The following is a 26,630-nucleotide window of genomic DNA, read 5'->3' on the forward strand; positions in this document are numbered from 1 at the left end:
AGGTCCAGATTAATTTTGTCCCACTTTCAAAAATGTGGGTATTTGCCGAGCATTAGCACACGCTACTGTAGCATTAGCATCTGACTCTCTCTAGACTGACTGTCCCTTATCCAGCCAGCCACCACAGTCCAACCGGACCCAGTACAATGGCTGTACCCAAAGCCGTGTATTGGAAATTATGTATTCATATTTCATAAACAACTCTGAATTTAAGCAATTTGAGTCCCTGTTATAAGATGGAAAGGTGCTATATACAGTAAATCCAAGCAATTATTGTTAGTTTTATTATTATTATTATTATTGTTAGTTTTATTATTATTATTATTATTACCCACCTGGCTTGGATGTGGCTGTAGAAGAGGCCAGAGTCACTAACACTCTGGGGAAGGTAGAACCTTATAGCCTGGAGATGATGGACATCCATGTTGAAGGAGGAGAAAATAATACACTTCTCTTCATAAAACCACCTTCTTTCCCTCCTTCTGTTGCAGCAGTGGTGCTGTCACATTACTGGCATTGTTGCTGCCAGGGGTCCCATCTATAAAGCTTCAGGCATTAAAGCTTAATCCCCCGATGGCTTATGGAGAGAATACAACCTACATGTAGATATTAAAAAACGTCTGATAGTCAGATAGAGATACTTCTGTTGAGTGGTCCACACACACACATCCTTCCATCAGCAAAGAGATGACGGATAGATGGAGTCATTGACCGGCCGGCTGGATGTCCTGGGTCAGATTACGTGTGTGTGTGTGTGTGTGTGTGTGTGTGTGTGTGTGTATGGTCCTGATGCTGCTGGTACTCCTGTAGGACCTGAGTGCTGTTGTCCTGCTACTCATCCCCTTGGGAGATTACCTCATATCCCCCAACAACAATCCCCCAACCCCCACCCAGCTGTGACACACACACACACACACACACACACACACAAAAAAAACAATTGACCTGCTGCTGATAAATCCTGTTGTCTACTGTCTGCTGACCCCCCCTCACTAAACCCAGCCAGCTGTTGCCATGACCACCCGGCACAGGGGGCCGCTATTGATTTGGGATGTCCGGGCAATGCCCTCCAGCAGTGGGTCTGCACACACACACACACACACACACACACACACACACACACACACACACACACACACACACACACACACACACACCAATGCAGAGTACAATGGCTTGGTGGGTGGGACTACTTTGAACTTGTACAGGGGTCTGTCTGTGTGTCTGTCTGTGTGTCTGTCTAACTGTCTGTCTGGACAAGGTCATGGTATAGATAGGCATGACTTATCAGTCTGGCATGCATGTCAAATACAACCAGAAATACACACACACACACACACACACACACACACACACACACACACACACACACACACACACACACAGAGTCATGCACAACTCGTGCATCTTAACCATGACACAATCACAGCTTCATTCTCATGTGAATAACCATGTTGTGAGAGGAAATGCTAGGAGTCATGTGGGGTGGGAATATGAGCTACGGGGGGGGGGGGGGGGGGGGTCTATAAACCCCACACAGTGTGGACTAACAGAGATGTCCTCCTCCAAACACCAATGCCTGTCGTTGCTGTTGTTGTTGTCGTTGTTGTTGTTGTTGCTGTTGTTGTTGTTGTTGTTGACTACTGTTAACAGCAGGATACCCTAATATGTCATTATTATGACAGTTAACTTACACCACCACACTGTGAGTTGAAATGTCACCATTGAGGTTGAGTTCCGCTATGGGTCAGAAAGGCTGGCTGTGATTGGTTTAATGGGTCCTGTGCTGTGATTGGTCAGAGCTTTAGGGCCCTTGTCAACCTGGATCATAATCACTGACCCTGTCGCTCCACAGAACCCTGAGCCCGGCTCGGTGACCCAGTGGTATGGGCTAAACATCCCTGACTCCGGTCAACACTGCCCCCCGGCAGACACACTGGGCTGGAGAGATAGTTCATCTCAGGAGAGCTCTGTCCAAACGGAAGGATTGTAGTAACAACGTAGAGGGAGAGGGATGAAGGAGAAGGAGTGTAGGCCTATAGGGGACACATGGCTAGCTACAGCCACCCCTCCCCCCACCTCCCTCCCTCCCTCCCCCCCTCCCTCCCTCTGTAGAGCCAGGTCTCTATCTATCACTAATCCTTATCCTTAAAGGGGAACACGTCCTGATACGGGGGGGGGGGGGGGGGGGGTGTATATATACGGGCCTGGGAACACATCAGAGGAGAGTTATGGCCAACAGAACAGATCTGTCTGAGGTTAAAGTGTCAACTGTCAACTGCAAGGTATGGGGGGAGAGAGAGAGAGAGAGACAGAGAGGGGGGGGGTTAGAGAGAGAGAGAGAGAGGTATTATTTTTACAGCCAGTACAGTAAGTGCACGCCTCCTGAACACAGACAGGAAACTGGATCCTGACCACACTGACAACCATACAACAGGGGAGGCTGGCGGAGGTAGAAATCAGAGGCCGGGCTCATTGTAATGCACGGAACGGAATCAGGAATGGTCTCAATGAGACCTCAATGGTCTCGATGTGGAATGGTCTCAAACTAATTCCTTATTCCGTTCCATGCATTACAATGAGCCCGTCCGCCGATTTCTACCTCCACCAGCCTCCACTGCCATACACATAGAATGTACTGTAGAGAGACATAGGACATACGTCCCTGGTCAATACTATTTCTGAATTCTATTTGAAATGATCTTTTCCCAAATTCCAGCAGGCATACAATTGTATTACAGCCAGCAAGCTTACAACACAATCACTAGAAATTCAGTTACTACGTTCTCCATTACATTAAACGCAAGTGGTTTGAGGGGGTTTATGACAACGGGTTCACTTTGGGGAAAAAGTCAAACGAAAATGTTTCCAAACCTCTGCGATCGCCTGAGTCACCAATCCTACAGTCATTTCTAAACTCTAGACTAAGAGCATTTACACCAGTGGAGGCACCAGTGGACGTAGAAATTGGAGGACGGGCTCGTTGTAATGCATGGAATGGAACGGGATGTTGGATACCATTTCTCATTCCATCCCAGGCATTACAATGAGCCCGGCCTCAGATTTCTACCTCCACCGGCCTCCCCGTCTTAATAAACCAGAACATTGTAACAACACAACGTCTACATGACAACGTGTCATGCTTAGTAACAGTGATGTGGAGTCCCAGAGGGCTTAACGTCAGACAGAGGTTGTTCCTCTGCTGTAATGACCATGTCATCACCCTCCTCTCATCTCATCCACATCTGCATGGGAGCCTCGACAAGCAAATCTGCGTGTTGACTCCAATGTAATCTGCCTGGCCATGTTATCCTGAGACCCATGCAGCCTTGTGGTCGTGGTACAGTTTCAGATCTGACCTGTCGGAGATTACCATTGCTAAGCATGGACAGCCTGTAAACCAACATGAGACAGGATCAATGCACATCAGCTGACCCACACACACACACACACACACACACACACGTGCATATACACGCATGTGCAGACGCACATTCTCACGTACACAAACACAACACACACACATACAAAAATGGGCGTGCGCGCGCACACACACACACACACACACACACACACACACACACACACACACACACACACACATCTCCTCTCCCTGGGAAGTGTGTGTATATGGAGAGAGATTTATCCAATCATTCCTCCCGGGACAGAACAGCTGTCCAGAGTCTCAGTGGAGTTCAGTGGAAGTGCTCTCTGGGACTGTTTCAAAGAAAAAAAAAAAAAAAGCTGCTTTCCGAGTACTTGTTCACCGTTAAGAACAGAGCCCAGCTCCAGCATTACACAACAGACAACAGAGACGACTGCAGTTCTGTAGAAAAGCCCAACGCTTTCCTGAACCATTAAAGACAAGCCTATTCCTGAACACATAAACAGACCGACCCCGAGGTAGATCTGGAGGCAGAAGCCAAGGGATGAGAAATGCAGCCTTACCCGAAGTCGTCAAAGGAATACATGTTTGGCAGATGGCTTCCGTGGAGGTAGAAGAAGAAGAAGAAGACGAAGAAGAAGAAGAAGAAGAAGAAGAAGAAGACGATCCGTTTGCATAAGATGAAAGGTGGAGGGGGGGATTAGGGAGAGGAGGAAGCATTAGTGAGAGAGGAGAGGAGACGCACACTGCTGCACACCTCCGACGACAAGCTTCAGGACAGCGTAAATCCCATCACGTTACCAATCCACAGCACCAGGCATGAGGAGGCACGAACTGGGCCAAGACAGGGAGAGAAAGAGAGACGGAGGGAAAGGATAGGAGAGAGAAAGAATGAGTGGCTGAGTGAGTGAGAGAGAGAAAGAAAGAAAGTGAGAGAGTGTGTGTATGTATGACGTGCGTGAGTGAGTGAGAAGGATAGAGTGCAAGAGAGAGAGAGAGCAGAGAGAGAGAGAGAGCAGAGAGAGAGAGAGAGAGAGAAAGGGAGAGAAAACATGTGACCACTCCAGTCCAGTCACCTTGCCTCTTTCACATCCACTCAAAGGATTGGTGGGCTTTCCTTTCTCCCGGCCCCTTGATGTATTCTCACTCACACACACACACACACACACACACACACACACACACACACACACACACACACACACACACACACACATGATGATCCCTTCCACCACCACACACAACACACATTGCAATTAACAACAGTGACGCTTTCTAGCATCCCCCCACGATAACTCATTCTACATCTTCTAAGTACAGGCAGGTGGTCTGGTACAGCTATGCTGTATCTATCTACACTCACCCAACACTTTATTAGGAACACTATACTAATACTGGGTAGGGCCTCCCTTTGCTCTCAAAACAGCCTCAATTCTTTGTGGCATTGATTCCACAAGATGTTGGAAACATTCCTGTGAGATTCTGGTCCATGACGACATGATTGCATCACGCAATTCCTGCAGATTTTCTCAGGTGCACTTTCAAGCTGTGAATCTCCCGTTCTACCACATTCCGAAGGTGTTCTATTGGATTCAGATCCGGTGACTGGGAAGGTCACTGAAGAACACTGCACTCATTGTCATGTTCATGAAACCAATTTGAGACGACTTTTGCTTTGTGACATAGTAGTTGCCATTAGAAGATGGGTAAATCGTGGCCATGAAGGGATGCACATGGTCAGCAACAATACTCAAACAGGCTGTGGCATTCAAGCGATGATTGATTGGTATTCACAGGCCCAAAGTGTGTCAAGAAAACATTCCCCACACCATTACACCACCTCCGCCATGAGAAGGTGTCCAGGTGTTCCTGATAAAGTGCTCGGTGAGCGTATATCACTATATCACTGCACAGCTCATTAGTTTCCATAGCGTTAGCAGTGTTTATTTGTGGCATACGGTAGAATTGTTCTTCCTCAATGAGACTGCACCTGGCGCGGTGCAAACATAGATCAATAAGCTGCTTTGCTGGAGCGAGGTGTCGGAAACAAAGAGTTGTAGAGCTTTAGCTGTCACTGTTCCAAACAGAGGGGGAGAGGGGACTTATCCACGACACGACACTACGTTACGTTCTGCTACGCTAGTTCAATGAAGCCACATATGGATAGCAGGGGAGGCTGGTGGAGGTAGAAATCGCGTGTTTGATACCGTTCCTCATTCCGTTCCATGCATTACAATGAGCCCGTCCTCCGATTTCTACATCCACCAAGCCTCCCCTGGTAGAGTGGTCTTCTAGTTAAACAGCTACAGGATAGGAACCAAACCATAGTCATATATAATGAGAATAAATGCCATTTAGCTGACGCTTTTATCCAAAGCGACTTACAGCACAGTGAGAGTGGAGACATGTTGTGTGTCTATATGGTCCCAGCAGGTAGGCTCTTGTCTGTGGGATACTGGTGAGGCTGACATGACATTCACGATGCATGCAAGAGAAGGATTCAAGTAAGCATTTTCTTTCCTTTGGAGAGCAGAGAGACATGCATTATCGAATGATTTCAGCTGACACTCGGAGGGCAATGTACAGGGGGAGTGGGGGGATGGGGTGTTGGGGGGAGGGGTGTGTGTGTGTGTGGGGGGGGGCATATGATATTGAATGGCTGGCTTCCACACGGTCTGTGGAACCCAAGAAGCTATTCTAGATTTCCCCATCAATAAACCGCCAAGGGCATTGTTGAATATGATGCCTACAGTATGATGGGTCGTACGGGCCATGTCAGAGGCTGGATCGTGTGTAGAGAGACCCGGTGATCTGGGGAAGGAAAAAAGCCCGCAGGAAAAGCGCACAACTCAGCGTTTATCTCTCCAACGGCCGTTCCTTCCCTTCTACCTTTCCGACCCGGGATGAGTCACCGCGGCAACTGCTTCAGAAATCGCCCTGCATTAACGGGATCCTGGGATGATGTCTTGTCGTACGCAAACGTGCCCCGGCGACGGTGTAGCCTATGGCTGGCAGGGAGGGAGGGAGGGAGGGAGGGAGGGAGGGAGGGAGAGAGGGAGGGAGGGAGGGAGGGAGGGAGGGAATGAGGGAGGGAGGGAGGGAGGGAGGGAGGGAGTCATCGTAGCATCATAAAAGGCTAATGCTAAGATGCTATAAATAGCCCTTGACATGGGGAAGTGGAGCCCTCACATAGGGAAGTGTTGTATAGTGCCTGGATGGAATGGAAGCACTGGGGGTGAATAAATCATTTGATTGAATCAGTTCCCCCCCCCCCCCTGATGTTTCCTGCTGTGCTGTAGAAGGCAGCCACCTCGTCCTTGTAGAGATTTAAGACTTCCCTTTTGGCCCTGACTAAAAGAACAGCCTCTGGCAGGACACCCAGGACAACATACCTTCAAAGAGGAAAAGGAGATGATGGAGGGAGGGAGAGAGGGATAGGAGGACACTTCTCATCCTTCTACAATAGGATCATATAGCGAATAAATCACACTGTGTGTTTACTATTGAGTTGTAACCTTAAGAGGCATAGCTGTGACACTAATGTAGGCTATAGTGTATCCTGAACACTGCATTTACAACCCGATGGGAGTAGATTGTAACATAGTGTGACTACAAGTCAGGGAAGGCTGAGGCTGGTGGAGGTAGAAATCGGAGGACGGCCTCATTGTCATGCCTGGAACGGAATGAGGAACGGTGTCATTTAATGTTGAGGGTAGGTTAATTACAAACGCCAACACTGCACAGTCATGCCACACACAATCCACACCTAGAATTAACCACAAGCACACACACACACACAAACACACACAAACACACACGTCGTTGGTATCCAGAAAATCACATGTGCAACCACAAATAGAGAGCCCCACCCAAAAAAAGAATACTGGGAAACAGACACATTCTCATTCTCTCATATCTATAAACAAAGACAGCACACTGTGTCTGAACTGTCACGAGCTCATCCAAAGCACTAACTCAAGAGACTTACAGGCAGATAAAGAAAACAAACAGCTTCGCAAATAGAATCCTAGACTGAATATTTCTCTGGAGATTGTGGAGAATTCAGGGCTCAGCTCAGCGTGTGTTTCCTGCATACCAGCGTGGGCCAAGCTCCCAAAATCCAATTGATCCACAGGGCAGAGAAACATACTGCAGCCCTGCTTGGGTTCCAGACAAGGGTTGTAAACCTGCCTAGAATACAACCTGGGGACCATTATTGCTTCATTGTTACCTTCTCCTACACATAAAAATGGCAAAATGATGGGTGGTCATTAAAGCAATAGGGTTTGCCAATCATTCAATCTACCTTGCCTAATCGTGTGGTGGATGTTGAAACATCAATCACATTCTGTATTGCCCTGCCAATAACCGGAGGACGGCCGGCCTGTTCATTATGGTATGTCATGTGTGCCGGTTTCCATGACAACATTGCGATATCGCGAAGACCGTTCAATAAATCTAACGATCATGGTGATGCAGGTTTATCAGTATGACAATAACGGTTTTAGAAAGGGGGGGAAAAAACATCGTTATGAATCGTCTGATAGTATTTCATATAGAATAAACGAACCTGATGTCTTTATCGTGCATCGGTTCATATGACAGTAGGCTATCACAGATAATGGATGTTCCAATTGTTATTCAACATATAGGCCCTATATTATGATAGCATGAGCATCATGTCATCATTCCACATTATGTTCTATTGAGGATGTCGAGTAAGATCATTGATTTGTATGAAATCTGGACATGCACCACATCCACATTCAGCGCGCATCATAGAAATGATCGCTCGCATCGTGTCGCGCTCCGACAAATGACGCGGCGGGCGAACCAAACGCGTGCTGCTTATCATGCTTACCTCATTTTCTTTTCTTCTATTTGGACCGAATGGACCGATGTCTCCTCTCAGAACCTTAATACAACAACACGTTCTAATATGTATATCAGTCAAATATTTACACCTATACGTAAATGCAATGTCAGTCAGTATTCTGAAATGCAATGGGAGAATCCGAACGTTTTCTCTTTCTCTCGAAACAGCTTCTTTGCGCTCCGTTGTCTCTCTCTACATGTGTGTATTCTTAATTCCATGTTCAAATGATGGTCGTGGTTGTCTCAATGAGAAGACGGTGAATTGCGGTTGACAGCCTCTTCTCTGTTGCCATATTTCCTCCCGATGGTGGTGTTTTGGTGAGGCGGAGATTTGAGAAAGAACAGCATGCATGTCATCGGCCCAATGCTGCCTACTAGCGGCGAACGCACACGTGCACCGCGGTCTCTCTCTGTCTCTCTGTCTCTGTCTCTGTCTCTGTCTCTCTCTCTCTCTCTCTCTCTCTCTCTCTCTCTCTCTCTCTCTCTCTCTCTCTCTCTCTATCTGTCTCTCTCCCTCCTTCTCTCCCTCTTTCCCTCCCTCCCTCCCTCTCTAATCTCTCAGTTTGTATGATAATATAATAAAAATATGGGTACATAAACTGCCTGTACTTGACACCTCTCAATGTGATCTGCCAGGAGTATGACTCACCCCATCCATCATCCACACAGATATATAACAATAACACATAAAACACAAGGACAAATAGGACAAAATAGTTTTGAAGGAATTTGCAATTGTGTTTTACTGTCAAACAGATGTTGGAACTGTTTAAGTGTTGTGGATGCGATTATACCGCTGTGACAAACACTCTCAATGGTATAGTGATCCACATCATAATGTCAATGCTCATATCATCAATTAAGAGGACAACCAACCCTGCAAGGAACTACACTTTTGTTAACAATCCATAACCAACTCTAAACAAACCAACATCTCTAAAATGATACATTACAAAAGGACTGGAGGTCAGTCAAATGAATGTCATTGTAGTTACATTGTTATGATGATGTCACACAAATCTCCATATGCTGTAACAGGTCAAACCAAGCTTGCTGTAGGCATGCTTTTGATTATTTAGTATTATGGATTATTTCATTATCATCAGACTATTTAACCCTGTATGGATGACAATATCAGTGTACAGAAAGATTAACTTTGTGAGTAAGATATCACTTCTGGCTGGCTGTGAGGAGAAGACATTGTAAATGCATGTGGACATGTTTGTTCATGGGCTGGTAGGCTATGCCTAGCAGGGGAGGCTGGTGGAGGTAGAAATCGGAGGACGGGCTCAGTGTAATGCATGGCACCGAATGAGAAATACTATTGCCATTCCTCATTCCGTTCCATGCATGACCATGAGCCTGTCCTCTGATTTCTGCCTCCACCAGCCTCCCCTGATGCCTAGTATAGATATATACGTCATATGAGAAGTTATCTATCCTTCAGCCTGCCAGTGGCAGACAGACAGACAGACAGACAGACAGACAGACAGACAGACAGACAGACAGACAGACAGTGCATAATAGGGGGTCACACATGAAGTAAACAGTTTACAGTGCAATGGTCTGATCATTACAAACCTCTTATTTACACAACCAGTTCAGCAACTATACAGGGATTCTCAAGAAAGGGAAAACGTAAGTAGTAACATTAGCAGTAGATGATGTGTCATTATTATTATTATTATTATTATTATTATTAGAGGATTTGAAGGGGCAATCATTTGAGGGGACTGCACTTAGAAGCACATCACAGCCTCACAAGTGAAGCCTTTTCAACAGGCCTCATTCCTGTGTCATTTTCATTGAGTGTTTAAATAATTCATTGAAGTTAAGTGACAGTCAGATTATTTAGAATGCAGAGTAAAAGGTGAAATGGATAGTCAGTTCAGTATGACTAACTGCAGTCACGTAAAAACCATGCACTACCTCAGGAAGCCACAGAATGGCAGCGGTGAGCTGGGGCCATACTATTCTAGCCTTCAGAATGGATTTCCCATTGGCCATCAACATTTGGAATGAACCAATTGTTAGGGGGGTAAACCTGCAGTAGTTACTAGTATGTATGCCTACTACATGATGAAAGACTAGGCAATCATGCAATGTTTGTGTTATTTTACTCCAGAACCAAAATCACTTTGTAGACTCGCAAATGTATGTGCTTCCTTTGACAGAAGCCTAGATCAGATTCGTGACACCATCAGTAAACATCTCTCTTAGTCTTTCCCAGGCGGATTGGTGTCAGTAGGCCAGAGAGAGGAGAGGGAATCACTGACATGGTGTTGGGAAGAGCTCAGAGCTGCAGCTTCTACTGTTCTGTTGGTTTCCTGAGTCGTGCAACGGAGGCCGGTGGAGGTAGAAAACGCATGGAACGGAATAAGGAATGGTATACATAATTGATACCATTCCTCATTCCGTTCCGTGCATGACAATGAGCCCGTCCTCCGATTTCTACCTCCACCGGCCTCCCCTGGAGTTGTGAGATACAAAATAAAAGGAGGACAGGTTGAACGTAACGCTAAAAAAAACAACAACAACAACAACAACAACAAAGGTACAGTCTGTTGTATTGACCATATTCTCCCGCCACATCCACCTTGTTGTTACAACGCTCTTCCCCCAACCCTACTCCAACCCCCACCCTACTCCAAACCCCCCACCCCCCACCCCCACCCTCCCACCCAACATGTGGATCTGAGTGCAGGGAAGCCCCCTAAGTAGAGGCCTCTGATCCATAGAGACCCAACGATCTTCTGTCCTCCAGTAAGCTGTATCGGTATCTGCCTGGCTAGCTAGCTAGCGAGAGAGCGGTTCACACTATCCTCCACTGCATGACGCTCATGTCCTTCCCTCCCGTGGAAACCAGGCAGCTGTCGTCAAACAGGAAGTGGACGTTGGTCACGTGACTGCTGTGGCCGCCGTAGACGTGACTGGGAGCCTGAGGGGAGAGAAGGGAAGATAAATGACGTCGAGATTAGGCGGGGGTCGTTTTCAGGACACGGGTTTAGGAATTGCCGTATGTTAGAGTTGTGTTTTACCCGGAATTGTGAGCAGGGGTATGAGAAGAGGTGGACTTTTCCAAAGTCGTCTCCCGTGACCAGTAGTCTGGTGTCACTGGACCTGCAGACAGCGTTGATGTCCGTCCCATCTGAACCGTCTGGCCATAACCCTGGGGACCACAAGTCATGTGAATGGACTGGTTATGCTGGTATTACAAATCATGCTAGACTCTCCTCCAGTACATGCTAGTTTATGCACCCATGCCATTCCTTAGTGTATCTATTGAGAAGAGTGTGTGCGTGTGTGCGTGTGTGCGTGTGTGTGTGTGTGTGTGTGTGCATGCGTGGACTATAAATCAAACCACTCACTCACAACTTATGCTTGAACTCTAAACAAACTGCTTGATGTTATTGTTAGTGGTCATACATGTCCAAACAGTTTCTCCTGTTGGTACCAGCAGAGTATGCCTACCAAACACAGTGAAGCCCAGGGTGCAGGTGGAGGAGGCCCAGTCGATGTCTCTGGTGGTCTCCACACTCACCACCTGCTTACACACCGACGGGATCCCTGTAGGGGGGGATGGGGAACGGGACGGGACAGGCATTAATCACAGGACAGACTTACACAACTGCCAGGGGAGGCAGGTAGAAATCGGTTTCAAATGCTTGATACCATTCCTCATTCCACCCCATGCATTACAATGAGCCTGTCCTCCGAGTTCTACCTCCACCTGCCTCCACTGCAGCAGACGTACATACTGTACATCGTGGACAGATGGCCTACATAATACTGTTAGATGAATAGATGATGATTTCTTTGCTATTTAACCAGAGAAGTCACATTGAGATTGATATCTCTGTTTCAAGTGAGCCCTGAAATCGAGGTGTAACCGTAAATCTCAATGTGACTTCTCTGGTCAAAGTGATTAATAGTCCATGTGACGTACGCCAACAAAGGAGCGACCGACAGGCTGCAGCATACTTACAGTACAGTATCTCATAGTCTCCTGAGTTAGACATCAGATACTGAGAGTCCACAGACCAGTCTAGATGGGTTATGAAACTGGAGTGGCCCTGAGAGAGAGGGGGGGGGGGGGCGGAGAGAGAGAGAGAGAGAGAGAGAGAGAGAGAGAGAGACAGACAGACAGACAGACAGACAGACAGACAGACAGACAGACAGACAGACAGACAGACAAATGTTAATGCAGTGTCATTGTTTACACACTACTGGCCATGCACACACACAAGCTACTGCGTCCTGTAGATACCAGAATGCCTGTTTGATTGAATTCCAGCCTCAGTCCCTATGCGGCTGTACAGTATGACTCAGCTAGCTTCAGAGTGATCTGATTATGCATTATGCTGAGTATGGGCTTGTACTATATATCTCTACTCATGCTGCGGAGATGATAAGAATGTGTGTGTGTGTGTGTGTGTGTGTGTGTGTGTGTGTGTGTGTGTGTGTGTGTGTGTGTGTGTGTGTGTGTGAGTGTGGGTGGGGGCTACTATAAATAAACCCTCTCACCGAGCACTTTCCCACTCGACTGTACTTCTTGCTGCACTCAGACACAGCGTAAATGTAGATGTAGTTGTCGTGGGAACCGATCGCCAGGAAGTTGCCGTCTAGAGGGTGCGACAGGAGATTAGAGGCTCAAAATACACAGTGTGCCATTAAAGCATCACATGTCATAATCCATCTGTTCTTTATTTGTTCATAGCCTATAACTAACAGTCAATGTTAAAGGGACACTTTCCACATTTTTAACATCACATTCATTGTCTCCAGCTAAACATTGGTGAAGTCTCCCTTTTACTTCAGACCTTTAAATGTTCTTTAGCCAAGTCCTCTGACTAGGGTTGTCTTGACAACAACAGGGGAGTAGGCTAGCACACAGATCTAGACCAGGCTACTGTGCTGTTCCGTAGCTGTCTTGTCAATAAAGCTGTCCTATTCCAGACTAAAACGATTTGGTTAGAACCAATGATGTACCAGAGTATATATGTCTATGGTCAGATCTCTTACCTGGAGCAAAGCTTATAACAGACAGTTGTTCGTTTCCATCAGTGTGGACTGTGACCAGATCCTTGGTTTCAGTGTCCAAGACAAGCCACCTGTAGGATACAAGATATTGTTGTCATATTATATGTCTAAATATTGTTTGTATGTATTTGGGCTGACTGTATCTGCAGTGCTGCAAGTTGACCCTCTGGAATATAAAATATAAAATATTCTCTTCACAAGTGACACACACTTCAACCGACATTTCAATAATTGCATTTTTAAATTTAGTCTGATCTCTGTGGCATTTATGATTGAAGTTAATTAATGAGATTCTTCCTCAAGTACTTCCTCCTTACCTGCCGGTCTGCGTTCCTATAGCAACCACTGACCCAGAGGGATGGAAGCCAGCGGATTGGGCTGCATCCTGACCAGGAATGAAACAAAAGAAGTCTCCTGTCATCCTGCACTCTAACCAGGGACCATGCTGTGTTTGATACCATTCCTCATTTTGTTCCATGCATTACAATGAGCCCATCCTTCCAATTTCTACCTCCACCAGCCTCCCCTGACTCTAACATATTTCACTTCACATTGATAACCACCATCTGAAAAACAAACTAGAATCTATTATAATCCACAAAAATACAGAAGCGTTCAGAGAGACTGATAATTACAAAGGCTTGTCGCAGCGGGGTAATTCAATCAGACACTCCAACAGCTGTCGTCCTGCTGGGTTTCATTCATTCCTACCAATCAGTGACTAATTGAGACTCGAAAAAACCAGGTGTGTTCCCTCTCTGAGTCATTAACTCCCAACAAGAGAGAAACTAAACCCAGCAGGACAGCAGCCTCCCGAGGGACTGGAGTCATCCTTTCCCCTGGTAGTCATAGAATCAGTGTGTGATGTTCATCGTCGTCCTCCAGAGGGCGCTGTGTCCCTACCTCCATAGTCTTGGTCCAGACGGGCTGATGTGAGGAAGAGTCCCAGAGGCTGATCTGTTTGTCGTGGCCACACGTGAGGAACTGGGACCTGCAGGGATGGACCGCCAAACCCCACAACTCATCTGTGTGTCCCTGGAGGAGGAGAGGAAAGGAGGGGTGGAGGAGAGGAGAGGAGAGGAGAGGAGGGGGGAGGGGGCAGGGGGGGCGAGGGGGAGAATACTTTATCAGTCCATTTGTGCCAATGTTAGTTTGTCTTCAGTTCTTCAGTTTTGTCTTCTCTAGACTTTACATACTGTACAATTTCAGCACCGCAAAACAGTTCTAGAGTTGTGAGGGGAGGCTGGTGGAGGTAGACATCGGAGGACATACTCATTGTAACACATGGAACGGAATGAGGAATAGTATCAAACACGTGTGTTTGATCCCATTCCTCATTCCATTCCATGTATGACCACAATCCCGTCCTCCGATTTCTACCTCCACCAGCCTCCCCTGATGTGCAATACTGCTACCAACCTGCGTTATAGGGGTGAACTCTCCATATAAACTGCCCTGTAGGACATAGTTTCTAGTGGTCCCGATGAGTACACTCTCTCCTCTGCCCTCAGCTATTGTGCGGACAGGGCCAAACAGCTCCGGGACCTGAGGAAGATGGAGGGGAATACTGTGTCATATGAGGAGTGTGTGATTTGTCTTATCAGTTTGATTTGAGTTTAAGACCTTGATGAAGGATCTGTCATCTGGGGAAGGTGCATGTTTTCATTGATTATATTGTGTAAATTGACTTTGTCATTGATGTGTAATTAATGAACTGTATTCCGTTTGTGAATGTACATTTCTGATGGTTTCATGTCTGTAATCAGGACTTCTTTGGAAAAAAAAACAGACCTCGGTCTCAGTTAGGACCTCACTGCCTAAATAAAAATTTAACGAATCATTTCTCAGAGTGCAGAAAGAAAATTGGGTGTTGGGCCAGTTTGGAGATAAACACAAAATAGAGAAGATACAGAAACAACATGACCATTGAAATACATAAACCAAAAACCACTCTGAACAAGCTTGCCCCTCATCTCTTGCAATAATGATGCATGCTGTGCTCAGTATGCAGAAAGTGTCTGTGCTAGATGCACTTATTCATTAATTCATGCTATGGCCGAGACCTTGCTGTGCTGCAGAGGCGCTTGAGCATGGCATTAATACATGAGATGGTTATAATGCAGTCTATGTTGGATAATGAGGTTAGGGCCTACGGCCACATCAATTATGAGCTTCCAATTCATGTCTCGCTCTGGCAAAGGCTAATACCATGGAAAACTGGGGTTTAGAATGTAGCCTGGTGCAGACATGGGTCTTTGCTACATGATGGTTTCCTCTCACGCCTGGTTCCTCTCAAGGTTTCTTCCTAACAGGGAGTTTTTTTTTCCATGGCACTTTTTCTTTTCTTTTTCATGATACAAATAACTTCATTGATTGATTGATTGATTGAGTGAGTGATTGATTGTGTCTCACCTCCACAGTTTGGATCTGGTGGTAGCTCCCATCCCAGGAGATGAGTCTCCGGTCTTTTCCGCCTGACACCAATGTGCCATTCCTCAACATACACAGTGCAAAGATGCTGCCCTCGTGTGCGCCCTGAATGGCGTGGCTAATACGGTTGGTGCCTGTGAGTGAGTGAGAGAGAGAGAGAGAGAAAGAGGGAGAGAGAGAGAGAGAGGGGGGGGGGGAGAGAGAGATAGAGATATATATATAGAGAGAGAGAGGGAGGGAGAGGGAGAGAAAGAGAAAGAGAAAGAGATGGAAGAGAAGATAGGTGTTATTTCATCACATGGTCAGGAGGAGTGTCTCTCACAAGACATGCCTGTTCTATCCTGGGCTTGACCCTGCCTTCATCCCCAAATTCGTGACAACACTCTCACAATGAAACGCCTCGGAGCGCTAAACCACTCACAACCTCAGCATCACACGGCCTTTACAAATACACACACTGAATATAAGGGAGAAAACTGCTGGGAACATAGAACTAAAATAGAATACTCCACAACTTGTTTGTTTTGCTTCCCTTCGCTTTGCTACCTTGAATGACATTTACTGTATGTGTAGAAAGCATTACAGCTCCCAATTCCTCAGATGAAATGCTTTCCTTGTTCCCGCACTGAAATGTGTTTACAAAGGTAACACTCTCATCAGCTGTAATTTTGTTGTTGTGATGTCATTCCACTGAGTGGCCATGTTGCTGTACCTTTTCCCCACACCAGTATGTTGCCACTGGAGTCTCCTGTTATGGTGTCTCCATTTTCTGAAAAAGTCACACACAACACAAACTTGGGCTTCTCTTGTTTCTGCAAGAGACATAAATATCACTTTATTTACTCAGGGCAGACACAGAACAGCATAACAGTCAGCAAACACACAGAAACAGACATGCAAATAGATAGAAAAAAAGACAACATCTCACAATTATTATTATTTCCACGTAACATGACATTAATAATCTAGGAACTGAGGCAACACAGTCTGTCCTTACTGTTTAATCCAACTCTGATCACTATATTGATTCCAATAATATAAATGTCACGTTTTCTCTATACTCCAGTACAGTGAAGATGAGAATCAGAGACTATAATCAGGGGAAGCTGGTGGAGGTAGAAATCAGAGGACAGGGCTCATTGTAATGCATGGAATGGAATGAGGAATGGTATCAAGTTTGATACCATTCCTCATTCCGATAGCATTCCTTATTCCATTCCATGCATTACAATGAGCCCTGTCCTCTGATTTCTACCTCCACCAGCCTCCTCTGACTACGGTACAGTACAGGATGAGAAATCTCGCGTCGTACCTCGAACAGGCCTTGTTTCTTCACCAGGGTCCCTCTCTCCAGGGTCCAGAAGTAGAGGTGAGACTTCCCACAGGTGACTATGATGTTTGTGTCGGTGGGGTGGAAGTCCGCTGCAAATACTGACTCGTTGGAGCACTGTCACAGGACAGACAGAGACAGGTGTTAGTCTCATGACAGTCTGTACGGACGAGGCGAGGGTATTGTGTCAGGACAGAGACCAATGAATGAATATGAATGAAGGAATATGAATGAAGGAACATGAATGAAGGAATATGAATGAAGGAATATTTGATGTTCTTGTCCAGTCACGTTCCCACACAACCTCACAGGATTATCAAGACACATTGAACAGAAAAAAGAATACCAATAACACATAGACAGTCAGCGGTTATATATATATATAAATATCCACATATTGTACCACTTAGAATGAAGTCATGTATTGGCCGTGCATTCCCTAGTTTAAGGCTAGTGTGGATGCCGGAACTCACCGTAGCCATCATTTCACAAGTTAAACCACTGGCCCTTGTGTCTATGTCTGCGTAAGGGCGATGGAACATGGTTTAACCACAGTCACAACTCACCTTGACATCCGCCAGTCTCTCCTCTCTCTGCCAGTCCCACACAGAGAGGACATGGTCGTTGGAGTCGTCCACCACACACAGCGTGTTGCCTCCGTTCTGTACAGACACACCACACACACGTACGCACACACACACACACACACACACACACACACACACACACACATACACACACACACACACACACACACACACATACACACACACAAACACACACACACACACACGTAGCACGCGCACACACACACACACACACACACAGACACACACACACACACAGACACAATCAAATCAATCAGGTTTTCTTAACCTTTATCTGAGCAGGGAAAAGCCCTGCAGCAAACAGTCTTTGTGTATGTGGATTAGTGTGTGTTTGATTGACTCTCTGTGCCATTGCTATGCAAACCAAATCTCCCTCTGGGATATTTACGATGGATAAAGAGTGATTGATTGGTTGTGTTTGCGGGGAGCTAGGCCCACTATGGTACTTACCGACTTGGAGAATGCCAGGCAGACCAGGGCGCGGTCGAAGAAGCCTGTACCCAGGACATGGAGGGTATTCAGGCTGACAGAGTCCCAGACACGCACATGAGGAGCCAACTGCTGCCAGGACAGATACATCATTAGCATGATGATCCCTGTGAGTGTGTGAGCGTGTGTGTGTGTGTGTGTGTGTGTGTGTGTGTCTGTGTGAGTGTGTGTGTGTGTGTGTATGTGTGTCTGTGTGTGTGTGTGTGTGTGTGTGTGTGTGCATGCATGCATGCGTGCGTGTTTGGTCACAATATATTTGACAGTCCTATTACCACACCTGTATGTCTATGGTTACAATGTACATTAATAACACAATAACTACTGCTTCTTTCTGGTACAATGTTATAATACATCCCCATGTACTAGAGAGGTAATTCATATGTAATAACTATGTAATAACACTATTACCATATAATTTAATAGTAACAACCTGGTAAATACAGGGGACTGTCAAATCGAACATTACTCATTATTTCTATCATCTGTTCTTGTTTCTAATCATTAAAGACATGAGCTGAGGCCGGCCGTGAGGCGTGAGAACGGAAGGTGTCCCTTACTTTGCCATCGGAGGAGGTGCCGGCCACCTGTCCTGTTGCTATGGTTATCTTATCAGGATGGACGGCCAGACTGGAGGAGACAGAACGAGGAACAGACAGTTAGCAACACTTTGAACATCTGAGAGGACATTAGAATAACGATGGGAGCCCGCTGAGGGAGGGGAGCAGCCTTGACGAGGATCAAAGGGAATGCGTTGGATCTAAGCGTGGCACGGAAATGTGGGTAGCAATCCTGTTATAGTATCAGAGTGAAAATGCTCATTTAGCAAATACTTTTATCCAAACGTGACTTACAGTACGTTGACTACATCAGGGGAGGCTGGTGGAGGTAGAAATCGGAGGACGGGCTCCTTGTAAATGCATGGAATGGAATGAGGAATGGTGTCATACAATGAGCTACATACAATGAGCCAATGTATGGTGTCATACACCTTCACCCACCTCCCCTGCGGTACAGTGAGCACATCCATTTGTATGTTCGTGTATGGCCCAAGCGGGTATTGAACCTACAGCCTTGGCCTGAATTTAGATGATTTCTACCTCCACCCTCTCCTGTGTCTATTCTAAGACTCATCCAACTCTCTCACTAGTATCTGTTCATTATGGTGTTGATCCCAGCACGGCAACCTCGGGTCTTGTTACTCTGCCAGCCATTATCTCTGTGTTCCACATCCTCATTATGGTTCTGATTAGCCTGTCTGGTAGGGCGGTGGTAATGACCTGTCCAACATCATCATCATCATCATCATCATCATCATCATCATCATCCTCCTCACGTAGCACAGAGCAGCAGACAGCAGACAGCGGACCAGGCAGCTGTGTACCTTCATCTTCTTCATTACCAGGGTGATTCACCTGAGCCAGACCAGAATACTGAACAGGAGGATAGGTGGGGGGTAGCTATGCACCGACATCAGTCAGAAGGAGGCTGGCTGTAGGAGGTAGGAATCGGAAGGCAGGCTCGTCAGGAATGGTATCAAACATGTGGGTTTGTTTGATACCATTCCTCATTCCGTTCCGTGCATTACAATGAGCCCGTCCTCCGATTCCTACCTCCACCAGCCTCCCCCTGACTGAAATGGTGGATTCCACTAGCTATGAATTGTAGTATAATAACACAGATTGTGAAATGAATATCTGTATTCAGGCGGGAGTTAACAAGCTAACAAAGAAGTATTTTCAAACATTGTTGTGGTCCTTCCAACTGGAAACTGTGATGCAATTCCCCTCTGCTTTCTAGAAGAATACAGCTCAACAATAGATCTCAGTATACTTTTCAAACATGATGTCTGTGAATCTAATGATGATTATGATGATGCTGCTGCTGCTGCTGATAATGATGATGATGATCCCACCTCTGTGTCTCTCAGGATTGAAAATAACAAAGGATGGTCTGGGTGTGGCTCCTCCAACTGAAAATTGTAGTGCAATTCTCTCTGAATGTTTCAATCATAGGCGACTGCTCAACCTCAATGAAAGGCTATATATTGTAGTCTGAAAAGCAATGAGTAAATGGAAATGATGCAAGGATGAACTACATGACATGTTCCTTCAGCCCATAGTGATGCACGGGGCCACAAGTAGTGGTGAAATTCTACAGTGTTTATTCAGTCTGAGGTTACCCCCTCTGTGTGTCTTACCAGTGTTTATTCAGTCTGAGGTTACCCCCTCTGTGTGTCTTACCAGTGTTTATTCAGTCCCCTCTATGTCTCTTACCAGTGTTTATTCATTCCCGAGGTTACCCTCTCTATGTCTCTTACTACAGTACCACAGTGTTTATTCAGTCCCGAGGTTACCCTCTCTATGTCTCTTACCGTACCACAGTCTTTATTCAGTCCCAAGGTTACCCCCTCTCTGTCTCTTCCAGTACCACAGTGTTTATTCAGTCCCGAGGTTACCCCCTCTCTGTGTCTCTTCCAGTACCACAGTGTTTATTCAGTCCCGAGGTTACCCCCTCTCTGTGTCCCTTACCACTTGATGTCGTCTGTGTGTCCAGTGTAGTGCCTCTGGAGCTGCTCGTCCACGTTGTACAGGACCACCACAGAGGCTATGAAGTACACCGTCTCCCCCGTAGGCAGCAGGTACAGGTTGGAGCGACAGTCACGTCCCCGGTACCCATAACTGGACACGTCAGGACCAATAACTTTAAATACTGTAGATATCAGCCTTATATATCTACTCGTCGGATTTGATTAAAACTCCATTATTAATTTAACGAGGCCAGTGCAGCAGATTGCTTTCTACGCATCACATCTTGTCCATCATATTTATCTACGGATCAAATGAAATGTTATACTATATCAACCAGTCTTATTTCATTTGAGTATATCGAAATCAAATTAAATAAGGCAAACACATCACATCTTATCTTCTGAAAAACATATCACTCCCATCGCCCCGCCTCTCTGACCTCTCTGAGTTGGATGGAAATAGACACTACAGATAAGATTAACTATCATCCCTTTGTTAGAGAATCCATGCTTTGGCCCCTGAGGCTAAATCAAACCACAGACAGAGTTCCGAAAATTCATATCCTCTTCCCAGTCCTGAGGTTTCTCGAAAAATATGCTTTTTCTGTTTTCTCCTACCCTTGTATAATCTGCTCTGTTCTGCTGAAATAAGCCTGATTCCTTCAGGGAGAAGAAGAGGGGGATGAGAGGAGGAGTAGAAGAGTAGAGGGAGATGAAGAACGGAGGAGGGGAAGCTGACTCTATCCTCCTCCGCCTGGCAGCTGTGGGATCTGTGTAATTGCTGAATGCAGGAATGGCAGGCCAGGTGGATGATGTTGCAGTATAGGGTAGAAACATAGCCAGACAAATCCATGTGGACGGACAGGAGTGGGTGACTTATACATTCTCAAATGTTGCACCACAGAGGAATGTGAACCTCCCTCTCCCTGAGAGCAGAACCCTTCTCTAAAGATGAGGGAATGCATCTGGGGAGGCTCGTGGAGGTAGAAATCGGAGGATGGGCTCATTGTCATGAACTCCAGATATCATTCCTCATTCCATCCCATGCATTACAATCCTCCGATTTCTCCCTCCACCAGCTTCCACTAAAATGCATCATGCCTTTATGTGTCATATCGTCCTCATAGAGGCTGGTAGAGAGGCTGGAGGCTGGAATAGAGGCTAGAGGCTGGATGCATCCTCATAGAGGCTGGTATCTCTGATGTCACAGCCTTGCTGCCAAGTTGGAATCATGGTCCAATAAATGTGCACAAACAACCCCACCTAATATCATCCATTTGTTTTTCACATTGAATTCGGGCCTATTGTGATGAGCAATGTTGCTATGCGATGTGGCCATCAATCTTAATCTGTTTTGAGTCCTGTATTTGTCCTACAGTGCCTTTCTTTATCCATTCTAAGGGAAAACAAAGACTCATAATAAGTGATTGAGTTGAAACAGTGACCTTTCTTTTCCTTTGTGTCGTTTGAGCTGTAATTCCTCAGTTTTTCTAACAGCCGATCGTTATTGTTAACGTAACTCAATGCTAAAATTCCATCATGTGGCAATCAATCTTGATCTATTTTGTTTGGGAGTTATGAATTCGTCATGCCGTTTTTTTGTAAATCTCATCAAAAGGGTAACAAAGACTCACAACGTTGTGGAGTTGAGTGACCTCTCTTCTCCAAGGTGGGTTATGTCATGGTTATGAATTGACAACAGTGAAAAGGATACACCCAGTCCAGTTTGAGCTTCTTGGTGGGTAGGTCAGCTTTGGCTTCCAGGGAGTAGGTGTCCACCAGGTCTTTGGGCATGTACATGGTGATGGGTCGTCCCTTCAAATACATTTTCACATACCCTTCCTCTAGAAAGAGCAACAGACACTTTCAGTTGACAGGCAGTTGTGAGTCAGCAGCAATATACTGTAGAGAGGTGTGTGTGATGAAATGGTGAGAAAGGTGAGGGGAAGAATGGAGAATGGAGGAGGAGGGGTTTCAAGAGTTCCTACATCAAGGGGAAATACAGAGAGAGAGAGAGAGACAGAGAGGGAGAGAGAGAGGGATTTAAGGGATTTCATGAAAATATGTTTGACACAAAGCAAAAGTTGCAAAAGTGGAATTGTTCTAGCGAAGAAAATTAGAGATCAGCAAACAAAGATAAAGATGCTTTGATTTCGGTTTTATTAGTCAATTCAAAAACATTCGGAAAACAACAGATGGTGCAAAATTAACTGTATTGTTGTATTGTTGCGAAGCGTTATAGCATTTAGAAGGTATAGGTTATAACACACACAGGTCAACCAGAGCGGACACACAAGCGGAAGGATGGGCTTGGCATGGTGCCACAGGAGAAGGAATGAAAAAAACTGATTCAAACCAAACAAAGGACCAACAAAAATAAATCCAAAACATGTCGATGTACACACAAAAACATGCAAAATAACAAAAAACCGAAACAAAACAACAACATTAAACATAAACTTTTTTTTTTGTTTTTTGTCCATTTACATTCAAGGTTATGACTAAACATGTTCTAGGGAGGAGAGCGTGTGGACTGTAGACAGGACGAAGCTCTGTCTTAGACAGGGCTCCTTTAAAACGTCTAGGAGAGGAACTGAGTTTCTCTTAATGTCCATTTACTGTCAGGAGGAATGAATCTCCATTAGAGGAGTTGGTCTATCAGAACCAGTGTAGCTTTAATAACAGAATTGAGAAGAATTGTCCAAGAACCTCCTCTAAGATGGGCCAGAAGGACCAGTGTCGCCTAGTAACAGATCTGGAAGTACTGGCTGGGGGATTTGATTGGGCTCCTGTAAGTGGGCGTGTCTAAGGGGAAGTAGGAGGTCTGACTGGCTGACTTCCTCAGCGGAAGGATGAACGCCGGCGTCTTTCTGACCGCAGGCTTCACAGCCTTGTCAGACGCCATCTTGGATTCAGGTGCCATTTCGGTGGAGCCAATAGACACGGCTGCAGACTTGGGGGCGTCGCTGAATCCTGTCCGTTTTGACGGGCGGCTCAGATATATCTGTACAGTGACTAGGTGAGGGGGGCAGAATTGGAGAGGGCCAATGACACAAGGTAAGGAGGGAGGGGTCGGTAGAATACAGCAATGTTAGATAGCTGTCATATACAACGTATGTATTATGCCACAACGACAACCACGAATGAAACACAGGACTGGCAGGAGACTAGCTACTGGATCTACTTGAGGGCAAACAGTGGTAGGGACAACGACAAGGGCATTAAATACTTTTACCAGAACATCTACTGTATGGGTCAATTTACTATGGTAGCCTAATTTACTATGGCTAATTTTCCACAATAAAGCACCTTTTTCTGGTATCTATTGCACCTTTTCACTTCACTTGAGTGCCAATTTCACATTACATTGGTCTTATTTAGACTAGCAACGTCAAATCTATAGTCAAAAAGACCACGGATTTCAGTGCAGTCGATTCTACCAAACAAGTGTTTTTTTTTTTCTCAGCTTCAGAATATTCGTTTCTGGCTTCACATCAAATCACCCAGACTCAAGGACATGCAAGAGAAGACTTCCAAAAAGATTTCAAAAGCTAAAAAGTGAAGACATGACATCAGCTTGTAATGCAAATTCTCAGAAGTGAGAGTTAGAGGGTTCTTAGAACATCAGAGTGTTCTGGGTGCACAAGGAAATGTCAGAATTCTTTGTGTGGTTTCTATGGTGACTGAGACAAACAAGGAGCACAGTGGGCTGTGTGTGTGTGTGTGTGTGTGTGTGTGCGTGTGCAAGCAAACACACTTCTAGAAAGTTGCACTACGGTTAACTGTGATAGCGGCACAGCATCACTGCAAACAAACACACTCACACACACACACACACACACACACGCACACGCACACGCACGCACACACACACACACACACACACACACACACGCACACACACACGCACACACACACGCACACACACACACACACACACACACACACACACGGTCAAAACTCTCAGTGTGTGTGCAACCAGAGAGAGGGTGTGTTAGTCCACTCTTGGCTAACAAACTGCATTGGGGAGGGATGCTAGCACACTCACATCTGTCAACCAAACCCCACCCCTGCCTTACAGCAACTTTCTGGACACTGGACCATAACTATGATTCACTAAGGCCAGAAGATTCTAAACCAGTGGACATGAATCATATAAGGCCTGACAATAAACGACTACACATCTGTGCGCTCTCGTTTTGCTTCCATCCACTGCTCAGAGCAGAGGAGATGGATAGAGAGCTGAAACACTCCTATCAGTGGAGGCTGGTGGAGGTAGACATCAGAGGACGGGCTCATTGTAATGCATGGAACGGAATAAGAAATGGTGTCAAACACATCCTCCAAACACATGTTTGACACCAAACACATGTTTGATACCATTCCTCATTCCGTTCCATGCATTACAAAGAGCCTGTCCTCCGATTTCTACCTCCACCCAGCCTCCCCTGCCTCCTCTAGTAGCTTGGTCCCAGATCTGTATGTGCGTGGCATGAGTGGCATGACAATAATAGTCTGGCTAGAGCTCATACAGATCTGGAGCCAGGCTTCGTTCTATGGCCTTATAAGGTAATACCATGTCCAGAGAGCTTGCTGATTGGGCGAGGGGGGGTTCAGGGACCAGAGCCTACCTTTGCAGTGGGTCACCCGTCGCATCCCTTATGAGTCACAGAGAGAGACAGAAGGGCCAGGTGAGGATGCGCATCACTTCCTGTTCTTGTCTATTGTCTCTTTTCCATTTCCTGTCATTTCCATTGTTTTTCATTTCCATTCCTCTTTGATGAAAAATGTGGCGGTTTTTCTTGATATTGTGTTTAATAATGTTGTTGTTTTTGTATGATTTATGGTTGTAAATTGTGTGTATGCAGAACTCCCTTGTAAAATACCTTGGTCTCAACGTGACTCCCTGCCTAAATTAAGGTTTAATAAAATATGTGAGCTAGATATATTTTTTATGAGAATCATTTCAAATGATAAACATTGTACTGCCGTGTATGTAGAGGAGGGACTGATTGGACTGCACAGTCATCAAGCTGTTGTTGGGATTTAATGTTCATAAGACAACACTAGCAGCTGTGGGGAATTATAGGACCATAATTGATTCAGGTGTTCAATATCAGCCTGGTTAATTATGGCTCTGGCAGATTCCCCCCCCCCCCCCCGCATGGTGGGGAGGGGTATCAATCAAGTAGACTAACCTGTCACCTGGCAGTGTCATTTACCCAACGATCAATAACATTCTGGAGATGCCTCTAATCAATATCCTTCCGGTTACCGCTGCTGGATTCTCTAATCATGTTTTTATCTTTCGACTGTCTATTTTGATTTTCTTTGCAGTTTTCCGTCTAGGAACAGGTGTTGAAATGTACGTTGGCTACACACGCTGTTGTGTAAGGCATACGGGTCAAAGATTATTGTTTGTTCAAAATATGTCAGTGTGTTCTGTGAGTGTTCAAATAAACCATAGACAGATAAATATATCTCCAAACTCAAATAGACAAATAAATAGTTGAAGTCAAACACACAAATCATAATATGTGCATAACTCCTGATGAAGAAAGGACAGAGGAAACGAGTGATGACGAGATGGAGGAGAGGAGAGATGCTTCAGAAGGAATGTGTGTTTGCGGAAGGGGAAGATGATGACTCATGGATTTATTGTTGATTATTGGTTGTTGAATGGTTGATTATTGGTTGTTGAATGGTTGATTATTGGTTGGTGGATGGATGTTTTCAATTAGACGACACAACAGCAAGTTACAACACAAATTCACCACTTTACTGTACACCAGGGGAGGCTGGGGGTGGAGGTAGAAAACGGAGGACGGGCTCATTGTAACGCATGGAACGGAATGAGGAATGGTATCAAACATGTGTTCCATTCCTCATTCCATTCCATGCATTACAATGAGCCTGTCCTCCGATTTCTACCTCCACGAGCCTCTC

At 45.6% G+C, this 26,630-nt stretch overlaps 2 protein-coding genes across 3 annotated transcripts in view; both read right to left on the reverse strand.

Annotated features, from left to right (window-relative positions):
* Positions 1 to 8,310, reverse strand: part of evla (Enah/Vasp-like a) — a 32,786-nt gene extending 24,476 nt beyond the window's left edge. The window contains exon 1 of the mRNA XM_083683577.1: positions 8,247 to 8,310. Coding sequence (XP_083539703.1) covers positions 8,247 to 8,251 — 5 coding nt within the window. The 5' untranslated portion in view covers positions 8,252 to 8,310. The remainder of the gene's footprint in view (positions 1 to 8,246) is intronic.
* Positions 8,311 to 10,953: 2,643 nt separating this feature from the next.
* The window catches only part of eml1 (EMAP like 1), a 41,083-nt gene continuing 25,406 nt past the window's right edge, over positions 10,954 to 26,630 (reverse strand). The window contains exons 6-22 of one of the 2 annotated variants that reach the window (XM_083683758.1): positions 22,399 to 22,528; positions 20,686 to 20,835; positions 18,715 to 18,784; positions 18,119 to 18,226; positions 17,627 to 17,722; positions 17,043 to 17,177; positions 16,443 to 16,542; positions 15,713 to 15,864; positions 14,720 to 14,845; positions 14,204 to 14,335; positions 13,618 to 13,685; positions 13,283 to 13,371; positions 12,785 to 12,882; positions 12,246 to 12,333; positions 11,732 to 11,827; positions 11,299 to 11,429; positions 10,954 to 11,198 (exon numbers count right to left, since the gene is read on the reverse strand). In XM_083683758.1, coding sequence (XP_083539884.1) covers positions 11,073 to 11,198; positions 11,299 to 11,429; positions 11,732 to 11,827; positions 12,246 to 12,333; positions 12,785 to 12,882; positions 13,283 to 13,371; positions 13,618 to 13,685; positions 14,204 to 14,335; positions 14,720 to 14,845; positions 15,713 to 15,864; positions 16,443 to 16,542; positions 17,043 to 17,177; positions 17,627 to 17,722; positions 18,119 to 18,226; positions 18,715 to 18,784; positions 20,686 to 20,835; positions 22,399 to 22,528 — 1,895 coding nt within the window. In that variant the 3' untranslated portion in view covers positions 10,954 to 11,072. Of the gene's footprint in view, positions 11,199 to 11,298; positions 11,430 to 11,731; positions 11,828 to 12,245; positions 12,334 to 12,784; positions 12,883 to 13,282; positions 13,372 to 13,617; positions 13,686 to 14,203; positions 14,336 to 14,719; positions 14,846 to 15,712; positions 15,865 to 16,442; positions 16,543 to 17,042; positions 17,178 to 17,626; positions 17,723 to 18,118; positions 18,230 to 18,714; positions 18,785 to 20,685; positions 20,836 to 22,398; positions 22,529 to 26,630 lie in introns of both variants that reach the window. The other variant, XM_083683757.1, reaches the window with a different exon arrangement.

Source organism: Argentina silus (assembly GCF_951799395.1).
Source record: "Argentina silus genome assembly, chromosome: 13".
Classification (NCBI taxonomy): domain Eukaryota; kingdom Metazoa; phylum Chordata; class Actinopteri; order Argentiniformes; family Argentinidae; genus Argentina; species Argentina silus.